At 39.0% G+C, this 21,508-nt stretch overlaps 2 protein-coding genes across 3 annotated transcripts; both read right to left on the bottom strand.

Annotated features, from left to right (window-relative positions):
- Positions 1 to 1,241: 1,241 nt before the first annotated feature.
- Positions 1,242 to 9,096, bottom strand: erlin1 (ER lipid raft associated 1). 2 transcript variants are annotated; one of them, XM_070915733.1, is made up of 12 exons: positions 9,043 to 9,096; positions 7,610 to 7,738; positions 6,965 to 7,046; positions 6,360 to 6,406; positions 6,208 to 6,269; positions 5,969 to 6,094; positions 5,386 to 5,459; positions 4,758 to 4,816; positions 4,529 to 4,620; positions 4,278 to 4,367; positions 4,102 to 4,181; positions 1,242 to 3,845 (listed from the first exon to the last, which is right to left on the bottom strand). In XM_070915733.1, exons 2-12 carry the CDS (start codon positions 7,723 to 7,725, stop codon positions 3,660 to 3,662), a joined length of 1,014 nt encoding a protein of 337 aa, XP_070771834.1. In that variant the 5' UTR covers positions 7,726 to 7,738; positions 9,043 to 9,096; the 3' UTR covers positions 1,242 to 3,659. The 2 variants fall into 2 exon arrangements, with proteins under 2 accessions (XP_070771834.1, XP_070771836.1); XM_070915735.1 differs by having other exon boundaries at positions 8,974 to 9,063.
- Positions 9,097 to 10,379: 1,283 nt separating this feature from the next.
- LOC139293887 (inhibitor of nuclear factor kappa-B kinase subunit alpha-like) lies at positions 10,380 to 18,700 on the bottom strand. Its single transcript, XM_070915551.1, has 22 exons — positions 18,459 to 18,700; positions 17,728 to 17,888; positions 17,535 to 17,629; positions 17,306 to 17,423; positions 17,152 to 17,221; positions 16,963 to 17,051; positions 16,769 to 16,858; positions 16,540 to 16,664; positions 15,992 to 16,099; positions 15,730 to 15,865; positions 15,395 to 15,595; positions 14,811 to 14,913; positions 14,293 to 14,416; positions 14,064 to 14,215; positions 13,909 to 13,970; positions 13,711 to 13,820; positions 13,217 to 13,260; positions 12,825 to 12,933; positions 12,567 to 12,714; positions 12,382 to 12,431; positions 11,884 to 11,983; positions 10,380 to 11,573 (listed from the first exon to the last, which is right to left on the bottom strand). The coding sequence occupies exons 2-22, from the start codon at positions 17,830 to 17,832 to the stop codon at positions 11,514 to 11,516; spliced, it is 2,199 nt and encodes a 732-aa protein (XP_070771652.1). The 5' UTR covers positions 17,833 to 17,888; positions 18,459 to 18,700; the 3' UTR covers positions 10,380 to 11,513.
- Between the last annotated feature and the right edge of the window lie 2,808 nt (positions 18,701 to 21,508).

Here is a 21,508-nt window from a genome sequence, read left to right on the forward strand (position 1 = left end):
AGCTGAGGGTGAGTGAAGTTTATTTGCACTCACAAACACGCTTTATGATCGAATTTCTCACAAATCCTGACAGAAGGAAAAAAACAGATCTGGGGTCGGACTAAAACTAAACACCCTCCCTCAGAAAGCAAAGAGTTATGGTTTGGCTGTGAAAGGATACCAGAGATCTCTGTTAGGACTGAGAGGTCATAAGAGGAAGCTATCCTTCATCTGGTCATTCAGGCAGTGGTCACACACACTCACTCACACTCACACACACACACACACACACACACACACAATTTGTGTGCTTCCTGGAAAGCCTTTGGGAACAGCTGACTGGCCTTCCTGAGAGCAGGACTTGAGGTTTAGAGTCAGTCTCTTGGGATGACCATTTTACAAACTCAACAGACAAACACAACTCTGTTTTTGTAATGCTCACAACACAGCATGTGGGTTAGAACAACAGGGACTGTGATGGATTGTGTATGTATATTCAGTAAATGTTCACTGAATCATCCTCGTGCTGCCACAAACACCCAGCCGTCCAAATGAGTGACTAGCCAACACATGCACATTGTATGAATTATCACGTTTTTTGACTAAAATGTTTGGTGGAATCTAAATCAATCTGAATCAATCACCATCTGTAACCCTGTGAAATAACTTCTACATGAGAAATAGAAGTTTGTGAATGTATAAAAAACATTTGCAGTAGTAGAAAATGTCTAAATAAAATGTGGGAACAAATTAGACCAACAGTGAGTAAGAATTCTTGTCCAAATTTCAGTATGTGTGCATGTGTAGTTTGAGTGTGGGAACTTCAAGTTTCAAATTTTCTTCTCTAAATCTTTACTGATGTTAATCATGAAACATGATTAAACATGCTGCTTTTTTCTAAGTCTTTATATAACCTCACATTTTTCATTTGTGCCTGGTTTATTTTGACAATTTTTTCAACCACTACAGATCTTTTTCTCTTCTTATTCACAAACTTGCCTTTCCCATGCAGACTATTCCTCTAAACATCATTTTGCATGGCCTTATTTAACCTTATTTGGGCCCATAATTCTGTCTTTATTCTTCTGTCTTGCTTTGTTAGACTGATCTTATTTGTCTTTCAATCACCACTCGGTGGTTGAGTATTTAGACATGGTGTTAGCTCTCCTCCTGTTGGCATCCAGGTGTACTACACACTGTCCACACACAAATCAGCACAGGGAGAAGAAAGGTACCAAAATAGGTTTTATTTTACATAAGAACATTGTCAAAACTTGAAAACATTTTTGCATATAAACCTTTTAAAACAAGGAGACAATGTTTGAATTTCACAGATTGTACAAAATATTGACAAAAAAATTATTTTCATGAGTGATTCTTACCCCTCTTGCATCTTTATTTGAACCCACCACCAAAGCAAATGCAGAGTGCAGCCTTTAACTGCCATTCGGAGGTCAAGTAAACGTCATGACATCTTCCAAACACTAGTAGTGCCCACTGCTAGTTCCGTCTTTCTCAGCTAGAGTCTATGAAGAGGTTAAGCTTTTTAGTTCATTATTATTTAAGGCTTGAATTCTGAATAGTGGAAGTACTTCCATGTTTCTGAAACTGAGATAAACAAAATCCAAAAGCTTAAACGCACAATAAAAACTAGCACCAACTTGCGTCTCGTTTAAGCCCAAGCTTTATCAACATTCATCTTTAAATTGAACAAAGCTTGTTTTTGTGTAGTACGGGAACTCATGTCGTCACACAAAACTGATCGACGGTTAAACAAATTCTCACTAAGTGCATGTTACTGTTGAAATTAGGAGCTGTATGTTGCTTGTGTTGCCTTTTAAAACCCTTTAAATTATCTTGTTTAGCAAAGACTGAAAAACTTTGCAATCCATCTATTCTTGGATTACAGAAAAATGTTAACATTGAGAGTGGAAAGGTGCTTTTATTTATATTATTTTTACTTTGACAATAATATTCAATACCACAGACACCTACTGTAAATAGACGGTGACGGTAAAATGGTGATGGTGCAATAAAAATGTCACCGGAAGACACACATTCTAGTTGAAGGTGGTGTTTTTTCAGACAAAGGACTTTCATGTGACATTAAATCAGAGCTTTGTTTACCCTCAAATTAAATAGTCTCTTGTTTCACAACTTCACAGTTCCGACTTGTGTGTCACCAGATTCAATTAACAGATTGTAACATACATGCTAAGTATTTTTTTTTTTTTTTACATTTTTCTGGCACAATTGTCGATTTTGACTTTTTAAGAGAGTAAGTTCTGTCCAACATTGAGCAGCTGTTTTATTAAAATAAGTCTCCTGAGAATTTACATTGCAACCACGTCTGAGTAAGCTGTATAACAACAGAGTTGGCAGACAACCGCAGGCACTAATAATCATCTGAATCAAGCCACTACAGATTAACACATGCACGGCCCTGACAATCAAAACCAGATGGAGGACAGAAAGATGTAATGACTTCTTGACAAGGAATAAAAATCACAACTCCATCCTGTGGCACTATTATTCAGCTGCTTTATTGTTACGCTCCCATATCAATAACCTTCATTACTCAACTTGAATTTGATTTTAGAAAAGAAAATCTGAATTTCTATTAGCAGCACTAGAACCTTTTTTCTCAGTTGGCTTCACAGTAAATGCCACAGCAGGTCTTAGTGCAGCATCTCAAGTCTTTCGGTGGTGGCTGCACTCAACCACAACTTATCACAGCAAACTACCACCAAGCTAACAGAAGATAAACAACATTATTACCAATCTGACACCACTGTATATTAACTACTGAACACACGACGACAGCCCTCCAACATCAAAGACTTGAGTATCTGTAGAATAATATAGAACTTAATGCAGGTGAAAGTGTGAAAAACTTTCACAGCTCATTTTTCATGCCTGTATGATTTCAGCCAAATGAACATGTAGGTGGGCTCCATGTGGTTAACGGCTCTGCTGAAATAACCACATGTATGATGCTCAAACTGCTGTATATAACCCGTCATTACCATTTTCAGTTCATCCACAAACAGCACTTGATATGAGGTGCAAATAAAACAGTCCTCACACCGACTCGTGTTGAGAGAGAAGAGCCAACCAGTGATTTAGTGTAAGAGAAGATGGCACAGAGATGACCTACCCACGTTACACACTTACACAAACCATCCCGCTTTTAATTAGTGTCACCTGTCAAGATTCCAGTTCAGCTAAACCAGAAATTAATTCTCAAAAAATCATTAATTTTCATCACAAATCACTCCTCTTGCATACAACAAACAAAATTAATGCAAGTTAAACACTGCACTGGTTGCAAGCACATGTAAATTAGGGCGACTACTTGCTGTCGCCTTCCCAGGCATAAGCATTTATTATGCTTTTAATTTTTAACTATGGCATCATTCTCATTCCTAAAACTTGCAAAGAGTGGAAGGTAAAAAAAACAACTTTCCCTTTTATCTTTCCTTTCCGAGGTCTCACTTCTGCTTGTCCTGAAATTTTCCCACTCTTTCTTCGCCATTTAGATTTAAGACTCAAGTGTGTTGTTCACCACACTAGCTGCAAAGCTATCCCACCCATTATCTCCGGTTCAGAGTTCTCCACCTCCCAGACAAGACAAGTTCTCATCAGGGTCTCCTGTCCTGTGCAGAGGCAGAGCTGTGGACTCACTGCCCCTCCGCTTTAAGCACGTCGGGTTGAGCGTTGGGCAGATTAGCGGAGCGCACAGACTTTGGGGGGCTGTTGTTTCCCTCTACAAACATGTTAGGGATCTCCTGGCCAAAGTAGATCTTACTGTTAGCAGCTATGGCCTGGTATTTCATCAGCTCCAGGTACTCCGGGGTTAACTTCAACTGGAAAGATTAGCAGAAAGACGACAGTATGTGAGGATTAGATTAATGCTGGGTCATTATCATTGTTCATGACAATACTGGTGAATGTTAATATGACCTGACAATGTTAGTCATGCGTCTCCTGCAAATATTTTAAGGTGACATTTTATTTGCCCCCTCTGTTTGCATTAACGACTGTGATCACAGAATACCTCGCAATATTATGACATTATCTGAAGGCCATTAGATTAGATGCTGTATCAAAACAATTTTTTACCCTGTTTGCTTCTGCAAACTTGGCAGCAGTGTAATATTCTGCATCAGCCTTAGCCCTCTCCCTCGCCAGGAAGGCAGCGTCTGAAACAAAGAGACAGTGTTGAATGAGACACATGACATGACCACATAAAGGAATGCACAAATCCATCTCACAGAAGAGAAAGCAGTGAGGCTAACCCTCGATTTCAGAGATCCTCTTTTCCGTCTCTTTCTCCATCACCTTCTGTTGGAACTGGATCTCTGCTACCTGAGCCATTTTCTGAGCCTCTGTGGGACAGAGAACCATGTTTCAACAACTGCACTGAAGGAGGAGGTCAATAATAGGGATACACATGAGTGACTGAGAGGGGAAACTGCTAAAATTGTAATGACGGTCATGCAAATAAAGCTAGCAAGGCTGATTTACAGTAAAACACCATCAGATTTACCAATAATGGCCTTCTTCCTTTCAGTCTCTGCTTCCTTTTCCACCACCTTCTGAGTCTGAGCTGTTATTAAAAGACGAGTCTTTTCTGCTTCCCTGCATACACAAAAAAAAGGCTCTCGCAAATATTTTCCTTTCTGTGTGGTCTTACTTGAACCGAGTGGGTGGACAACTGGAGAGAATTTGAAACATGCACAAAGACTGCGATAGGAAGTCGAGAATTACAAACTCACATGAGTTCAAAGTTCCTCCTGATAGACTCAGGGATCTTTGGCTTCGTAACACGGACTGCCTTCATCAGGATGTTGAAACAGTGCAAATAAAAAGAGAGAAAAAGAAATAAGATCCTTTTCTCACAATCAAAATGACAATTAATTCTACAGAAAGTGGGTGACTGGATTTCCTCACAGCAGTACATTAACGGCCCTTCTTCAGGAGCAGGTGTCATTAAACAACAGTAGCAGAGAGTAAATTGCTGTGCTTGCTCACAGCTCAAGCTGGATTTATAGTTGCCGCTTGGGGTTAATGGCGGTCCCGCTTTCATTCACTGTGATAGAGAGCAGCGACCATGTAGTAGAAGGTTTGCAGTGTACTTTACTAGTTGTGTCTTACTGAAAAGGAGAGGACTCTTACTTCACTCTGGCCTTGTAATTTTTGAGGAGGTGCATGTCGGCTAATGTGCAGTCTAAAGCAAAACTACAGCTTATACGTGCTTAGGCTCTGTAGCTACACTATAACCCCAGTATGCACAACTATAAATCTGGCTTCTTCCTTTCCAAACACGCCTTATTATATTTCTTAACCATTATATTGCAGCCTTGAGCAAGTCCAATTCTACTATGTGTGTATGTGATTAAATACCTGTATAGTAAGTCCAGGTGCCATAACAGTAAGATCTTTCTGCAACGCAGTCTTCAGGTTCTCATCTATTATGTCTGCAAGACAAAAGTAACAGTTGTTGTTTGAGTATACAACATGCTGTGTATCACATTTCAGGAATTTCAGGAATGAACACACAGCACAAGTTGCCTTCTATGTATTGCATTCAAACAAAAAAACACTATCTGTTTTCCTACACGTGACCTATAGTATACAAACCGTATTCATATCCAGCTGTTTACTCTGTATGTAATGTCTACTACTGGCATTACTCATACTTAGACTTTGTGAGATCCCAAGTCTCTGGAATCGCCAAATTGTTTAGTATATGTGGTCCTGCGTCTTGACTGAATCGACTGGTGTGGGCGTTCTTACAATTAAAATATTAAAAATCTGTTAAATCTGTTGTCTGCGGTCTCCCAAGTTTTTAAAATCTGTTACAATTTGAAAATCCTCTGGTGTGCACCAGGCATTAGATGCTAAACTGGATTTTGTGGTATCAGTAATTGTACTCTGTGCAGTGACAATAAAGTTGAATCTACTTAAATTACAAAAGTGTACTCACCAAACAACTCAATGTAGACCTCCTGTAGTGTGTGTACACTGCAGAACTGGTTGAGTTCATGGTGAATCTTGTTGAAAATTAGAGTTTTGTCATAATCAGCAGTGTAGTTCCTCACAATGTCCACCACTGCAAATAAATGAACAAAAGCAACAGTGATTGAAATGCCAAGCAGCTGGCAAGTTATTGAGTCAAACCAAATAAGGAACTTGTGCAATGAAGGAAGTTAGAACATTTTGTACCTGCTGAAGAGACCAGCATGTTAACAACTTCTATCCTGTCAAAATAGATCATCACACCTCCGCTGTGGAGGAAAAAAAAAACCTGTTAAATACACAATTTTCATGAATGGATACATTTTTTGCAGCAGCTACATCAAAAAGCTTAGTCTCACCTCGTTCCACAAGGCACATTCTTGATCTCATCAGTTTGGAGTGTCGTCTGAAACACAAAAATTCAAAACATGATCTGACAATGATCAAGATTATTCTTCTACAATGGTCCTTTTATGAACATGTGTAAGTAAAGATAAATAAGTAAAAGTATGCAAGACTAGATGAAGTAGTGCATGCTTGTTTTATGTTAACCTGTGTCAAGAATACATACAATATGCATGCTACATGATCAAAATTATCTCTGTGATATAAGCCCTACATTAATGAGGGGTGTATTTAGTTTTACACACTCTACTTATCAATTATTACTATTATATATTATTAGAAGAGTTTTCTTAATAGGGATAGAGAACATTGTATATTTTCAAGACAAATTCAAATCATTCTATTCTAGGCGTATTTAGTAGCACAACAAACGGTGCATAAAATTGGTGTAAAATAAAGCCACTGCAGCCATGGTTGAATGACAACTGTTTGCATACTGTAGCTGATGTATTTATAGAAGACCCCTTCTGGTTTTCATGTGCAGCAGCTTATGGTTGCCTCTTACATTCCACGTGCCTCTGCTAAAAGTCCAAGTGTCAGGGCTGAAAGGTGAGTTTACCTGCACTGATCTGTAGGTGGTAATGAAAGGCAGCATAATGTGATATCCAGGACCATTGGGAGAAGTCAGCAATGCCCCACCCCTGAAACAAATACAAACAAATAATTTGGTGTGACCTCTCAGCAGCAGATTATCTACTGATTATATTTAAAGAGGGTGGAAAAAAGAAAAGGACAGAAAGATGTTTATTCAGGTGATTTATGGAGGGTGCAGTTATGTTTTTGTTGTTGAATAATGTTGCATTATATTACAGGGTGTTCTTGCTATTTTGTCCATCTGGTGAACACCGTCAACAAATAAGGTTTAATATATAGGTTATGTCCCACATTTCATATTGTAGTTGTGAACTTCTATTCAATTTAATTTCTCCCTCTGCAAGGGCCGTAAAGTTTAATCTTAATCACTGTTGTGGATCAGTCCATGTTACATTTGTACAAATGCGGACACTTGTAATACCATGCTCACATCTGGACTGGAAAACAAGCTCGCAAGAGTGCAGTGATGGCCTCTCTTTTGACAAACCTGTTTGACAAAAGAGAGGCCATCTGGAGAGTATACACACCTCAGTATACCAGATAATATTTCCATATCCAGGCTAGATGTGTATGGATCATGCACAGATGTTAAGGGTCAGTGCTGTGGTACCTGTAGTACACAGCAAGGTGTCCTTCTTCTATCTTGTGAATGGAGGAGTGCAAAATGATGGCCGTCACTCCTGCTATTGCTGCAAATACTGCCCCTACATGCGCCATCGTCATCATCACTAGCACTTACCTACAGGCAGAGAAAGAAGCATAAACATTCTGAAATATTTGTACAACATTATGTAGTCAGGGCACTGTGAAGCATATTATCAGACCTTTACTGTAGTTGTAAATTGTAAGCAGCAGTGCATACGGTCAGTTACAAGTTTACCTTCATGAAGGTTTTCATTTCTGGCTTTGTTGAAACTATTTCAGCGAGGTGTTGATTCAACTTTTTGGTTTAAACTTTTTGGTTTTGGAGGATGTTGAATTGTATTGCATTATCCTGAGAGGTGTTTCTAATATTCAGTTAACCCTCAAACGGAGAGGACAAAATCTTACAAAATCTTATCTGTCAATAATCCAACAAGATATATAAGGGGTAAAAACGTATTTTAAAAGCATTTGCACTAAACACTGTTTTACAAAATCTGCAGAGAGACAATGTAATGAAATGTAACATTTCTAACAAAGCAAGATTTAGTAAATGCCCTGAAATTGTAGCCTCTTCCTCTGGGCTGGATGGTTACTCTGTGGGTTCTTTGTTATTGTTTAGTTCCTTTTAAAACTAACAGTTAATGAAATACAAATAAAGCATTATACATACGTTACACAGCTTGCCATATATACAGCTTGGCATATTTAGGGGACTGTGTCAGTTATGTTCAGTAAATGTAATTTATCCAGACTTTAACACAGGTGCACTCAGGTTTATTGAACGCAACCCAAAGTCATTCAAAGCAGCTAGCTAGTTCACTTTTAAGCGCTTCTACAACAAGTTTAAGCGAGTGTGACTGAAAGGTTTAACCCTAAGGTGACTGCTTTAACAGTTGGTATGTATAGTATATAGTCATAATAATGACACAGAGCAGTATGTTATAATTAGCTACCTCGCGTAGTGCACTTCACAAGTGACCAGAATGTTGACGTTAAACAGCTAGCGCTAACCTGCGCGATTAGCTTACAAATGACTTGTAAGAAGACAACTAGCGTGTAATTCCTCTATCAACACATGAAGCAACGTATTTTCACCACAGCAATGTCTCCCTCAATATAACAATCACACCGAACGTCTGAATTAATTTAATCCAGCAAATGCTGACACACCATTCGCTTGGTAACGTTAATGCAGCTAACCGGGTTAGCTAGCTAGCTACCTCTCATTATCGGGTGGGTTCGGAAGTCAGCCACTCCGTCAGTTTCTTGTAGCTTATTGCTAACATTAGCTTGCTAGGCTGCTAGCGTAAAGCAAAAGAGTTAACTCACCTGGCACTACGCAGTAATAGAATTAGCCATATCAATATGTAATCGTTGGTTAATGATGAATAAAATTACCACTGTATCGAGCCGTCTTCCCTTCTGGTCATACCATTCAACGACCCATCCCCCTCACCCCGCCTCCCACAGATTTCGCTCTCGTTTTTACTTGTTACATTATGCTGCCTTCAGGTGCTGTTGGAAATATGGCCGTTATGGCATCATTAGGTCGATGATGCCATAACATTTCGATGAACATATACGACCACCAAATGATCAAAATCTGTCAAAAAAAAAAGTCTGTCTTTACGCAGATCCAAGTTATTTTCACTCCAATGTAGTATTTTATGGATAAATATATTATATATGTAATTATTTTTAATATGAAATAAAATGAGTACTGGTCCGTTGAAATCCTTTGAATAGTTATATTGTTGTCCTGACAGAAAATTCCCAGTGTAATATCGCTTTCTTTTATTTATTTTAGTTACACAATCTTATGTTGTTAAATTATTGACGACATGCTGCATATGAATATTGGATGTGAACTTAAATTAATGTGTATGAGAGAATGAGACAAATGTTGATGGTAAATGGGGAATTGTCTCCTTAGTGTTGGTTCATTTTACTACTTAATTATGTGGTTGTGGCTGAATGTGCTTAAATAGTACATATGGTAAAACTTACATACAATAAACTGAAAAGGAAGGCAGACTGCCACGTGCAGTGCCTCATTTGGATGTGTCTGACGCTTGGAGCTTAACTTCCCTACGTTTCTCCTACAAATGGGCCTTGAGCTTGTTTGGAGGTTCTAGCAGGGGAGCGCAGCTACTGGTACACCGATGGATGGTCGTCCGCCGGGGGGGGACTTCGTTCGCTGCCACCGAGCGCGGGGCTTCGGGAGGAACACACATGGAGCGGTGAGGGAGGAAGGGGACACCCGCCTAGCCAGCCAGATCAGCCGAATCAACCCTAGCGATCAATGGGGTGACAGATGTCGCAGCCAGATCGCCCTCACATCCAACTACATCGGAGTGCAGGGGGCAAATATAAAGCCATGAACACAACAACCGTTTACTATCACGGTGTCGACTTTAACAATATTCGCTGCAACGTATATACTTCGTCTGTAATGTTTATAAAGCCTGAAACACGATAACGCCTTTGTCTACACGGCGAATTACACTCCTTCGGTTGAGAATCCGTTAGTTATTTAATTTTTCCCCATGATGTTTAGCGACAATAGTTTATTGAGCCATGATTCTATTGGCCAGAACCTACCAATCACAGCCATCAGATGTCTCTCTACACAAATGTTCCTCCCACATTTGTCATACACGCTTTACATCCGCCTTACATACACTTAAGGCCACTTTGAAGTTGAATTTCAAAAAGAAAAGCTTTGTGCACCGTTTTATTTAATACTAAGCAGTGTCCTCACTGACAGCTCATATCATTGTCGTTTACAGCAGTAGCCTCTTTGATATGTACCTTTACATTTTTAGAAAACGAAGAAATGTTTTGATCCAGCCTCTTATCTACTGTATATGTGTGACTTATGTAGGTGTAAGTGCAATATGTATGTGAATGCTTCTTCTTTGTATTTATTATTATCTTTTACATTGCTGTATTTTATTTCTTATTGCACAATTAAATAAAACGAAAATAAACACAATACATGTAAAAAGAGAACTGACAGGAACTAAACATGGGCATGCTGCACATTATCTAACATATTTCAGTCAAATGTATTATTATTCCCGTATCTGGTGTTCACCTCAAACACTAAACTGTCAGTATGAGTAAAACAATAGGTGGAGATGCATACTTTGCATACTGTGTTAATTTTGCAATTACAAAGAAATCTTCCAGAAGACACGATACTTCCTCAACTGAACAATTAAACAAAAAGAAAAGATAATATTCTGTTGAAATCACACAGTGAGATCTCCTGACTATACTGCCTTTAACAATGCCTGTTACTTCATTCATTTTTGTAGTATTCATTATTATTTTATGTATGTTACTCTTGTTTTTCACTCCATGCTTTTTGTATTTCAGCAGCTCCCATGAGATTTTTGAACCCAGGGTCTTATAAACAAGCAATTTCCTGTATGTGTGCAGACAGTTGTCTAGTCCACTGTGTGAATGTAAATAACCAGATACTTACTTTCTTATACAGTTTAACACTTTCAGAGAAAAGACAAACTGATTCTAACAAAATCCACAGTTCAACTGCTTGAACAAAGACAACAAATTCACAATCCATCATGCAGTTTGTCAGCAGCAATGAGTTACTCTAATCAATATTACCATTAAAATAAATAAGTCTTGGTAAGAGCTGGAAATAGCTTTTAAATTCAATAACATACATTTAAATTAAAACATTATTAGCTTCGCACAACATGCTGTTTCACACATTGTCTTACAGCATTACATGTATGTAGAAGACACAGTATGGAATCACGCTTTCAGATAGTGTAACTCTGATAAGGCACTTGGTTACAGTATTTATCTTTGACTCATAACGCTGAGTCTTTGGTCAGTTTCTACAGCTTCTGAGGTCGGCCCTTCACCGCTCCGTACTCAGTCCAGCTCCAGTCCTGCTCCTGGAGAGAAAACAAACACATGAATACTGGACGACTTAACATACTGTTCCCATCCAAAATCTTGAAACTTAACCTTGAGGACTGAATGCAAATTTACGATTTGAAGAAGGAAAAAGTCAATATACAATAAACTACATACACACCATGAACATATGTGTGGCTGTGACTAATAATATTATTTTTTACAAATGCCTTCTACCAAGTCAATCAAAAATTGTCACCAGTGAGTTTATATATTACATATTACACATACATATTTAGGGATCTGTTTGCATGCACAAACACACTCCCTCACACCTGTATACCATACCATGACACTGTGCTCCATCTCCTGGGTGGCGTCTTGCAGCAGAGAAGTTAGCTGACTCAGATAACGCTGATTCTCATCCAGTAATTGATGAACAGTTTCACTGAAAGAGACAAAAGACTCTGTATGAATGATTTTTCAGGTGTGTGTTAGCCTTGTGATTATGTTTCGGGCTCCACATTATTGTCTTCAAGTCAATAGGAATTGCAGAGATTATGAGTCCTGCATCTACAAGCTACTAGACTGTGAGGTTCATGGGGTGACCTCTTGTGGCAGCTTTGTGATTTGCATAAAACCCAGCAGCTGGTTTTTTAGAGATCATTCAGCTCGTTCTTCAGTGTGTATTTAAACTCATATTCTAAAGATAAGCTAATGGCAGAGAAACAGCCATATGAAGTTTTAGTGCGGTTGTTCCGTTAACCAGAGTTCAGATACAATTGTAATATATACTGAGAATCTGTGAAACTTGTAGCAGAGAATTGTGACTTATACAGATCTTACCTGTCAGTGGGTCGCTGCGTAAGTGACTGTGATGGAGAATTGCTCTGGGCCTAAACACACAACCACACACTGTATTAGCTACAGTATTATTTGACTTATACATTTTAAACTGTATTTTTTTAAGCTCCTAAAACATCACTGATAGCTAAGAATATTTTCTGTAGTGCCATTTGTTAAATACTCACACAGGCAATCTTGAGGAGGTACCAGAACTCTTTTTGTCTCTTCATTTGCATCTGAATCACTGCTGCCTCTGCAGTTTTTATGTTTTCTACCGCCATTTCCAACTTAGGGAATAAATCAAGGATGCGCCGCTTACACACCAGAATTGTACTACAGAAAAAGAGAAAGGGGAACTGTAAAATGATACCTTCGTTGAAGTTTGCATGGTTGAGTGTGTGTGTGTGTGTATCTGTTTGTATAGACACTTGTAGATAGATCACCTCAGGTGAGTGTACATGTCTTTCAGCACTCTGTCCTGGTTCTGAACTGTTTGGAGAATGGTCTTCACCATGTCTGAGCTGTCACTGTAGCCGTGTGGAGGGTCAGGACCTGTATGAACACACACTCTAATGATCATCCATGTACTATCATCTGACACAGTGACTTAAACACAGACTACATGCCACACTGTCACACATTTGTTCAGTCAATGCTTCTGAAAATCTTGCCAGCCATTTATTACTTATTTATTTGTTATATAACTGAACTGTATCCATAGCAACAAGCATTATCAGATTGCACAGCACTGTAATTGATTGTGAACAAAAAAACACAGGAGCCCCTATAACACGTCTACTATTAGAAATGTGTAATGAATTGTACTAACTTTTGCATTTAGCCTTCAGTTGCTTGTATAGTTCAATAGCCTTTTCCTCACTGAAAAAAAGACAGAGAGAGAGTTAACTTGTGCATACCACAGTTATTTTTAAAGCAGAGATTCACACTTTTTCCAAGCCTGTCTTAAAACAATAGTCAGGTGCTCACATGTACATTGAAACAGATTTTACTTCCAATGGAAGTGATGGGGGCCAAAATCCTCAATCGACATTCCATTTAAACATGTTCTAAAGTTTATCTGAAGTTAATATGCGGCTTCAGATTTAATCGAATCAAGTGGATATCTTCCAAAGTTTAGTCTGCTTCCTTTCTGAGACTTTAGGAATGGATTTCTTAACGGCCAGTATGAACAAGGAGGAATGATTATAGCCATCAAACACTGTTTCAATGTAGATATGGGCACCTGACCAGTGTTTTAACACAGACTTGAAAAAATGTGAACGTGTCCTTTAAGAAAGTGATCATAGTGTAAATAAAAGAAATACTGACAGCTGTTCCATTACATCCCCCTGTCTCCTCGCAAATGGACTCCTCTGCAACTCCACAATCTCAGAATGTAGAGCCACTATCTCTTCGTCCAGATATCCCACATCTGCAACCTACAGCAGAAAACACACTTGAAATACTACAGGCAAGTGTGTGTAGAATTACTTTGAATTACTATACTGCTACGAATAACTGTCCTACCTTTGTAAACCCATCAGCCTTCTCTTCATTTTCCTGCCAGGTCTTCAGCAATTTTTCAGAAGCTTCAGAAAAACACACAACAGCAGATAGCTCACTTAAAGCTTCAGTGGTGACTTTAAATGATGTATCACAGCAGGAGATTAACATCCACTCACAGATGCCAGTGTTTCTCTGCTTGGTGTATTGCTCAAGGTCGTGCTGGATGCTGGTCTTAAAAAAGGCCAGTTTGGCTTGGAGCTGCTGTGACTGGGAGAACAACATGTTCTTGTACCGTGTTAAGTTGGTGTTGTAACGCAGCAGACTCAACCTACACATACACAAAGACAAGGTAAGGATGTTTCAGTGTGTGGGTGTATGTATACGTGTGTGTGCTTACGCACTTACATGGCAGCCCTCTGTCCCTGGTACAGGCGAATGTAGTCCTCTTTCAGTCCGCAGATGTAGCTGACTGCTTCCCCCCACACCTTTCTCAGTGCAGACAGTGGTAGCTGTGTCTTAGTCTCCCTGACTGAGACAACACATAGTTCACAAAAGACACATGATTCCCACATTAAGACAAATTCAAAGACTTCGCTATAACTTTCAAAGTGTTTAGGGGTAAAAACATCAACAAAAATCTTAATGACAAATGTGTAAGACTCTTACCAGTTGAAGATCTACCAATTTCTAGCTTCATTGGTTTTATAAGTCATGTCAGGTCAGGTCAAGAAACAATGGTGAAGTCCTATCCTATTATCCTTTCATTTTAAAAATCAAACTTAATCAATACAAGTGATTCATTCATTTTTTTTCATTCATTCAAAAAAAAAAAAAAAAGCCAAAGTAAGCCCTCCAGAGATCAGCAGCAAGCAGAGAGATTAACGGGTAACTTTTAGAACATCATTCACAGTTATATGTCTCACCTATAAAGTTGACACTGTCTGGCAGAGGTCTGGCAGTCAGCGGTCCAGAGTACTTGGTGAGGCTCTTATCGAACAGGAAGACAATGGAGGTGTCCCAGCCTCGCTGAAAGCAGAGAACAGATATCACAGTGGATACTATCGTGTGTGTTAGTGGAGGTTCGTTCACTGGTAAAAACATAAACTCCAGTGAAAGTCTATGCTGACGTTTAGATTTGCAGATACATTTTCTGCCAGAGGAGCCAGAAAGGCTGGAAGCAAACAATCTTCATGCATTCATTCAACACATTATCAAACAATTTGTCAGTTATTACAAACCGATTTATCTGGCTTATTTATTTCTACTCCACAAAACTAAATGTTAAATTAACTGCACTGTTGAAATATGAAGGCAATAAAATGGCAAAAAAACCCATTCCTATTGCCAGAAATAACAAGTATGGTGTAATGCAGAACTACCCAAAATTTCAAAACAATATTTTGAAAATATGCTGATAAAGAACAGTAGGTGCTCTGCTGCGTATGTACTTGTGGCTGGGCCTGTTTGACATTAGATATTTTTATTTATGTGCGTGTGTGTCACATACCAATCCATCTGGCAGACAGTGTGCGGGCGGTCTGCGTGGGTCGAGGGAGATTCCCGTCTCCAGCAGCAGCTCTTGACTCAGCGGGGAGATGTTTGTCTGAGTGTGTGTCTCCAGACGAAGCTGCAGGGAGTGTAAGCTCTCCTCAGCACCCAAAACCAGCGAGTGCAGCTGTGCTGATGTCATGTCCAACACATGAATCACCTGGAGGAAGAAAGGCACAAAGCAGGGAGGCTTGCCTTGCATGCTGACCTCAGCTGGGATATATAAAACCATAAATGCACTCAAATAACATCTGGTTTATGAGTCTAAACACGGGTAAGGTTCATGTTATTAACCGTCATGTTGAGAATATTCTGTAGAGCTGTGTAGCAGCACAGCTTGTTTGTGTCAGGATCCAGCCCTCCACCACGTGCCACAGGGTCCCACAGTAACAGCATCTGCAGAAGAGACTCGACTGGTTCCAGTAGGGGCCTATGAATGAACACACACACACATACACACACACACACACACATACATACACACACACACAGGTTAGATGCCAGTTAGAATAAGGGACGCTTGACTGGTAGATACAAAAAAGCTTTTTGTTTATACCTGCTGAGATTGTTGGGATATGGGAGATGGGTGGAGAATCTGACTTCTCCATTCATGTCCTCTACCGCCATGATGTCTTTAGGACCTTTGTTCTTGACTTTACTTGTCCTACAAAAGCAGGCAAACATGCAACCAGAGAGATGACTGAAATTAAAGCCAACAAATTCAAAAGCTAGATCCACAAAATGTTCCAAAAAACGTCTCCAAAAAAATATGTTTACACTCTTAAAATGTTGTAGTCACCATCACATCAGTAATAAAAAGTGTATATCATGTGTACATGTTTGTATCCTGTATAATCCTGACTTATAGTGAGTCCACTGTGCTCAATATTGAATTAATTGTAACCAAGTTAAATATCTTTCTATACTATGGTAACACTAATATCAAAATGTGTGTAACATTTTGTTGTGATATATAGTGTATATATACTGTATAGACATTCATCAAATTATTTAAGATCCTCCTAATGTGTGTGTTAATGTCACGTGTATGCTCAGGTTCTTCCGAATACAGACAAGAAATGTATTGCTGTTATGTTGACTCACCACTGCACGGGCTGCATGTGGTGTAAAAAGGGGCGAAAGCCACAAGTGCATTCAAAGATCACTGTCCCAAAGCTCCAGTAGTCCACAGTTACAGTGTAGGGTTTAATCTCAAACAGCTCAGGAGCCTGGCACACATACAGATAGATTTATAAAACAGTGCTTCATTGTTGACATCTATAGAATAAAAATAATTTCCTGCAGAGCAATGCATTACTGGTGTAACACTTACCAGATACTGGAGAGTTCCAACAAAGGATGTGCAGAGACTGCCCTGATCTAGGTCTTTTGCATAACCCAGATCTATGATTTTATGGACAAGCTGGAGTAAAACACAGTTTCATAATGAGAGCAAGGCACAGAAAACCATACGTGAAATTCTAGATTACCCAGGCTGCATGCATGTACAAAAGGAAATGAGCTCACCTTCCCACCAACCTCCTGCAGAACTATGTTCTCTGGCTTTAGGTCTCTGTGAATGATCTTATTTTCATGGAGATACTGGATACCAGAACCTGTGTTTGTAAAAAAGAAAAAATCATTCCATATACATTATGCGTCAACGCGTGATAACAGTGACCTTTTTGACAAAGTAAAAGCTGAGGAAAACATTACCAATCTCACTGAGCAGTGAGAGGACTTCACTCTCCTTTAGTCCACAACAGTTTTCTGGCTTATTCAATACCTAAATAAAGAGGTACAGAGATTAATAGTGCAGTGTTTGAAAAGACAACAAACTGTCTGGGGTCTTAAAGTACCCACTTGGTACCTTGCGTAGGTCTCCTTTTGAGCAGTACTCCATGGCCAACAGAGGTAAGTCATTTAAAGCAATGGAGCTCAACTCTTCTGGAACGTCTCTGGCCTGAACAACGTTCACATGGTTCAGCCTGTAACAGAAAGAGAGCCAAACATACAGCAATGGTTTGTCAAGAAGAAAATGTACGGGGACGTTTATTCATGGGGTACTTTGTGAACACAAGCAGATGATTTACACTCACTTCTTCATGATCTGAATCTCTCTGCTCCAGCGGTCTTTGTTCTTGGAGTTCAGCTCCAGGCGGCAAAGTTTCACAGCAATCTTCTCTCCCAACTCCTGCTCCAAACACAGACAGGGAATAAAACCAAGCCCAAAACACATCTGGGTCTGGGATTTATGTTCTCCTCTGCATACAGGTGGATGACATTACTTACAAGGTGCTGGTACAGGTAGACATGCCCAAAGCCTCCCATCCCAAGCCTCTCCTTCATCTCCCAGGAGCCACACAGCTGGCTCTGTTTCAGTGCAGTCCGCTCCATAGTGTGAGGTCTCCTGGAGCCGCTGGGCAATCGAGGTAGTCTGCTAGAGACCTCGGCTGAAAAGAGCCAAAATAAAAAATCCGTCACTGTCCAGAAACATTATGGCCTGCACTGTAGTTCTTCATCGTCATGTCTGTTGCTTTTTTATGTGCATTTACACATCTGTCCTCTATGCATCTGCTGATAACTTTTAACAGTTAAATGTTCTTTCCTACTTATTAATATGTATTATAATATATTTTCTTCATGAGAGAATAACACAAATGTTAGTACTTTACTTAACATGCTAAAACATCAGCCACACATTAAAGCCAAATGTATATTTTCACTCTTTTTGTCATGTTTGCCGACTATAACTTTTTGCTTCCTCAGTGACCTGATTTTCCCATGGGAATCAGCTGTTTTACTTAATCTTTAATCTGCTTTACTCCTCTTGGTGTTGCACTTCGCTCATACTGTAATTTAGCGTTAGCTGTCCCAGTAAACCCAAGGTTAAGAGCCATTTGTTGTTATTGGATTTCCAATGTTACATTCAATGAAGTCACGTAACTCAAAGGCAGCTGGACTATGTTGAATAAAAAGTCTAAAAAAAGCAAGACCTCTCTCCACAAACAGTATCAACTCACCTGTCCAGGAGGTCAGCGTTGTCAGATGACAATTAGCTTACTTTAGATGTCAGAACATTGTTGCCTCGGAGTTAGCTAACCGTGTTGTTTACGTTTCGTTTTCTAATTTAGTGTTTAAGCAAGAAGGCTGAACCGGCGCGATTTTACCTTCGCTCTTTGCAGCCCATCAAACGCGCCTTTAAAGTTAACGTTTCTGTTGTAGTTTTGGGTGGAAAGCTGTAACGAGAGACGGGCAGCTCGAAATCTGCGCAAAGTGAAAGTGTAGACTGACAGGCAGGCGTTTCTGCGCATGCGTGTCTGGTTGAACAGCAGCGGACAGGATACATGAGGCTTTCTGCAGGAGCTACTCCCTCTGTTGGGGGATTTCCCATCCCACCCACAGCCAAACCCGTCAACTGATGGGTTTAATATCAACAGGGGTGTTAAATAAGCCTACTCGTTTCCTCCCCCTTTTTTACCATAAAAGCAACCGGCCCCATCAGTAGCAGTTCAGAACAAATATTCCCCAAACTTTGACAAGGTCTTCATTTGTTCAGTAGATGGTGCCATATGCACAGCTTCAGTCATGTACTGTGACTGGGAATGACTGTCACAGTACAGTACACAGACTGAAAGGGACAGATATGAAATTGGCTGCCTCAGAAGCTGTGTGTTTTAGTTAGTTAGTTATCTTTTGTTTAAACAGGTACTCAACATTAAGATCAAGATCTCATTTTCAAGAGAGACCTGCGCACATGCAAAAAAACATAAATAAACAGACAGAAATTCACAGCAAACACAATATATATTTGGTCCATATCAAAGAGAACAATTAGGCTCGTTTAAAATGCCTGAGTATGATGTTTTTTTGAAAGAATGACAGATTCACTCCCATTGTAAGTCATTACATTTGCAAGGAGCATAGTATCTATTTAAAACCAGTTTTCCAAGCTCAGTTTAAACATGCTGTGTAGCTAAATGTCTTATGACTTTACATCAAAATTACTGTGTTTCGATGTGATCAGAAAGCAGAGGTAATGAGGCTGTTTTTCCTGTAGAGTCTTATAGATAAATAATGTCCAATGCAACCTCCTTCTGACATCCCTCTCTCTTCACATAAGATACAATGGTGAGTCAAGACTTTATCACCTGTGCTTAAGTGTAGTGCACTGTCATCACAGTCAAGAGGCTTTAAGGTGACGGGAGAGGCGCGCAAATACAATATACACTATCACCAGAATCAAGTGCAAGCATAATTGTAGACTGAAAAATGGTCTTCCAACTAGCAGAAGATAAACTTGACTAAGTTTTTGTATAACAATCCAGGTCAGGTCACATGGTTCTTAAAAGTGTGTCTGTTATCCAGCCAGATTCCCAAATATTTGTGACATTCAGCAAATTTGAGATCTTTGAGTTTTGGTCTTTCAATAATCAAAAAATGGCATTATATTGCCATTAAAAAAGGGGCACTTTATCTGAAGCATTTAAAAAAATCTTTCACAGAGAATAAACTTTGGACCATTACAATACAATGTTTTTTTTGTTTGTTTGTTTTTGTGGTCAATATGATTAGATTCTGCATTATAGATGTAATGTTCAAAAATCAAAAAAAAAATGTGACAACATGCTTAAAACGATGAGTAAGGGCTGACGCAATGAGGGCCAGTCCTGGTAACAATGAAATAAAATGCTCTGCAACTGTCTGTGTCTTTGTACTGATCCAATTAAAGAATTATTAACAAAATTGGTTCTTTGCTTAGCACTTATTCAACCATTAGTGGTATTTATTTTATCATTTATTTATTTTATTTGATAGCACTTCACTTCCCCACAAGTTGCAAAAATAAAAAGTAAATTCAGTTTGTTGTCTGCAGAATATCAAGATGTCCAGGTGAATCTGAATAGGCTGCTGAAGGCAAAGAAGCATTCTGAGAATAATTTTGATATCTATATTCATATTTAGACTGAAAGTAGCTTACAAATAGGTTACAATTAATAGTGTGAAAATTAAACAAGTGATATGTATGCATGCAAACCCACCCTAAGTTGTTTCTCAGTACACGATTATTTGTTTCATTTTAAGGAATTTTAGCGTAGTGGAAAGCAGAAGCAGGTAGGTGTCATATGATTGAATAGAGAAGCTGAAAACACGTGAGCGGAGTAGTTTGGAGTGTGACAAGAATGGTTTAAGTTGGCCTTTATTGCAGTTCCTCAGGTTTTGTGTTCTCCCGTTAGAAACAGGAGCAAGAGGACAGTTAAAATGGCTGGCATTTTTGTCCACAAGTTCTAATGATCAGAATTAAGAAAATAGAAAATAATAAGAATTGATTTCCCTTCTTGGAGTTAAACTATGCAACTGTAATTTTTGTAGGTGTGACATACACAAATGTAATGTTCATTCTGGCCTAAAATTGGGTAACCACACTTTAATCAAGATAGTCAATCAATTCTGTGACGTCTATGCTAATTTAATTTCTGATTAGGCTAAGAAATAGGGTGTGAATCATACTCGCTTGTATTTCTTGTTTACTACTTCCTCATTTTGTCTGCACTGATGTCAGTGTGTGTAAGCTCTTACATTACAGTACTGGATGTGACCCTGACATTACAGGGGAATAACACACTTATAGCACACTTAAAAACCATGGTAACACACAACTTCATGCAGGGCCAGACAGCAGTTAAACAGGTGTAAGTATTCTGAGCTCATCTCTGAGCATCTTCTTTTTGTGACAACTGCAAATGTATGGTCATATTTGGTTTGTTGGAATTTCTGTTTTATGTGTTTTATTTGAAAAGGCCATATGTGATGGTACTTTTATGTTTTTAAGCTTTATTTCAATGAGACTTATTTTTAAGGAAAAGCAAAGATAGTTCAGATCAAAAAGAAGAAGGAAGATGATTTTGTTTAACAACGACAGAGAAAAGCCAGCTGACTATAAATGTGTCCTGTATCTTTTTCCTGTATAAAACAGGACACATCATCTGTTCACTGGTAACTCACGCTTAAGGCTTGTAACACTTCCCAACTGTGGGTCCCTATCACTTCCAACCCCTCTGGTGCAACTGTA

This window comes from Enoplosus armatus, chromosome 12 (assembly GCF_043641665.1).
Source record: "Enoplosus armatus isolate fEnoArm2 chromosome 12, fEnoArm2.hap1, whole genome shotgun sequence".
In the NCBI taxonomy this organism is placed as follows: Eukaryota; Metazoa; Chordata; class Actinopteri; order Centrarchiformes; family Enoplosidae; genus Enoplosus; species Enoplosus armatus.

Coding starts and splice junctions, on each gene's coding strand:
- erlin1 (XM_070915733.1), bottom strand. CDS start 7,725: ATGATGACGATGGCGCATGTAGGGGCAGTATTTGCAGCAATAGCAGGA. Junction 4,368..4,528: donor AAGGAAGAAGGCCATTATTG/GTAAATCTGATG, acceptor TCTGTCCCACAG/AGGCTCAGAAAATGGCTCAG. Junction 3,846..4,101: donor AGTTTGCAGAAGCAAACAGG/GTAAAAAATTGT, acceptor TAATCTTTCCAG/TTGAAGTTAACCCCGGAGTA.
- LOC139293887 (XM_070915551.1), bottom strand. CDS start 17,832: ATGGAGCGGACTGCACTGAAACAGAGCCAGCTGTGTGGCTCCTGGGAG. Junction 14,216..14,292: donor CAGGGACAGAGGGCTGCCAT/GTAAGTGCGTAA, acceptor GTGTATGTGTAG/GTTGAGTCTGCTGCGTTACA. Junction 12,432..12,566: donor ACCTCCTCAAGATTGCCTGT/GTGAGTATTTAA, acceptor TTGTGTGTTTAG/GCCCAGAGCAATTCTCCATC.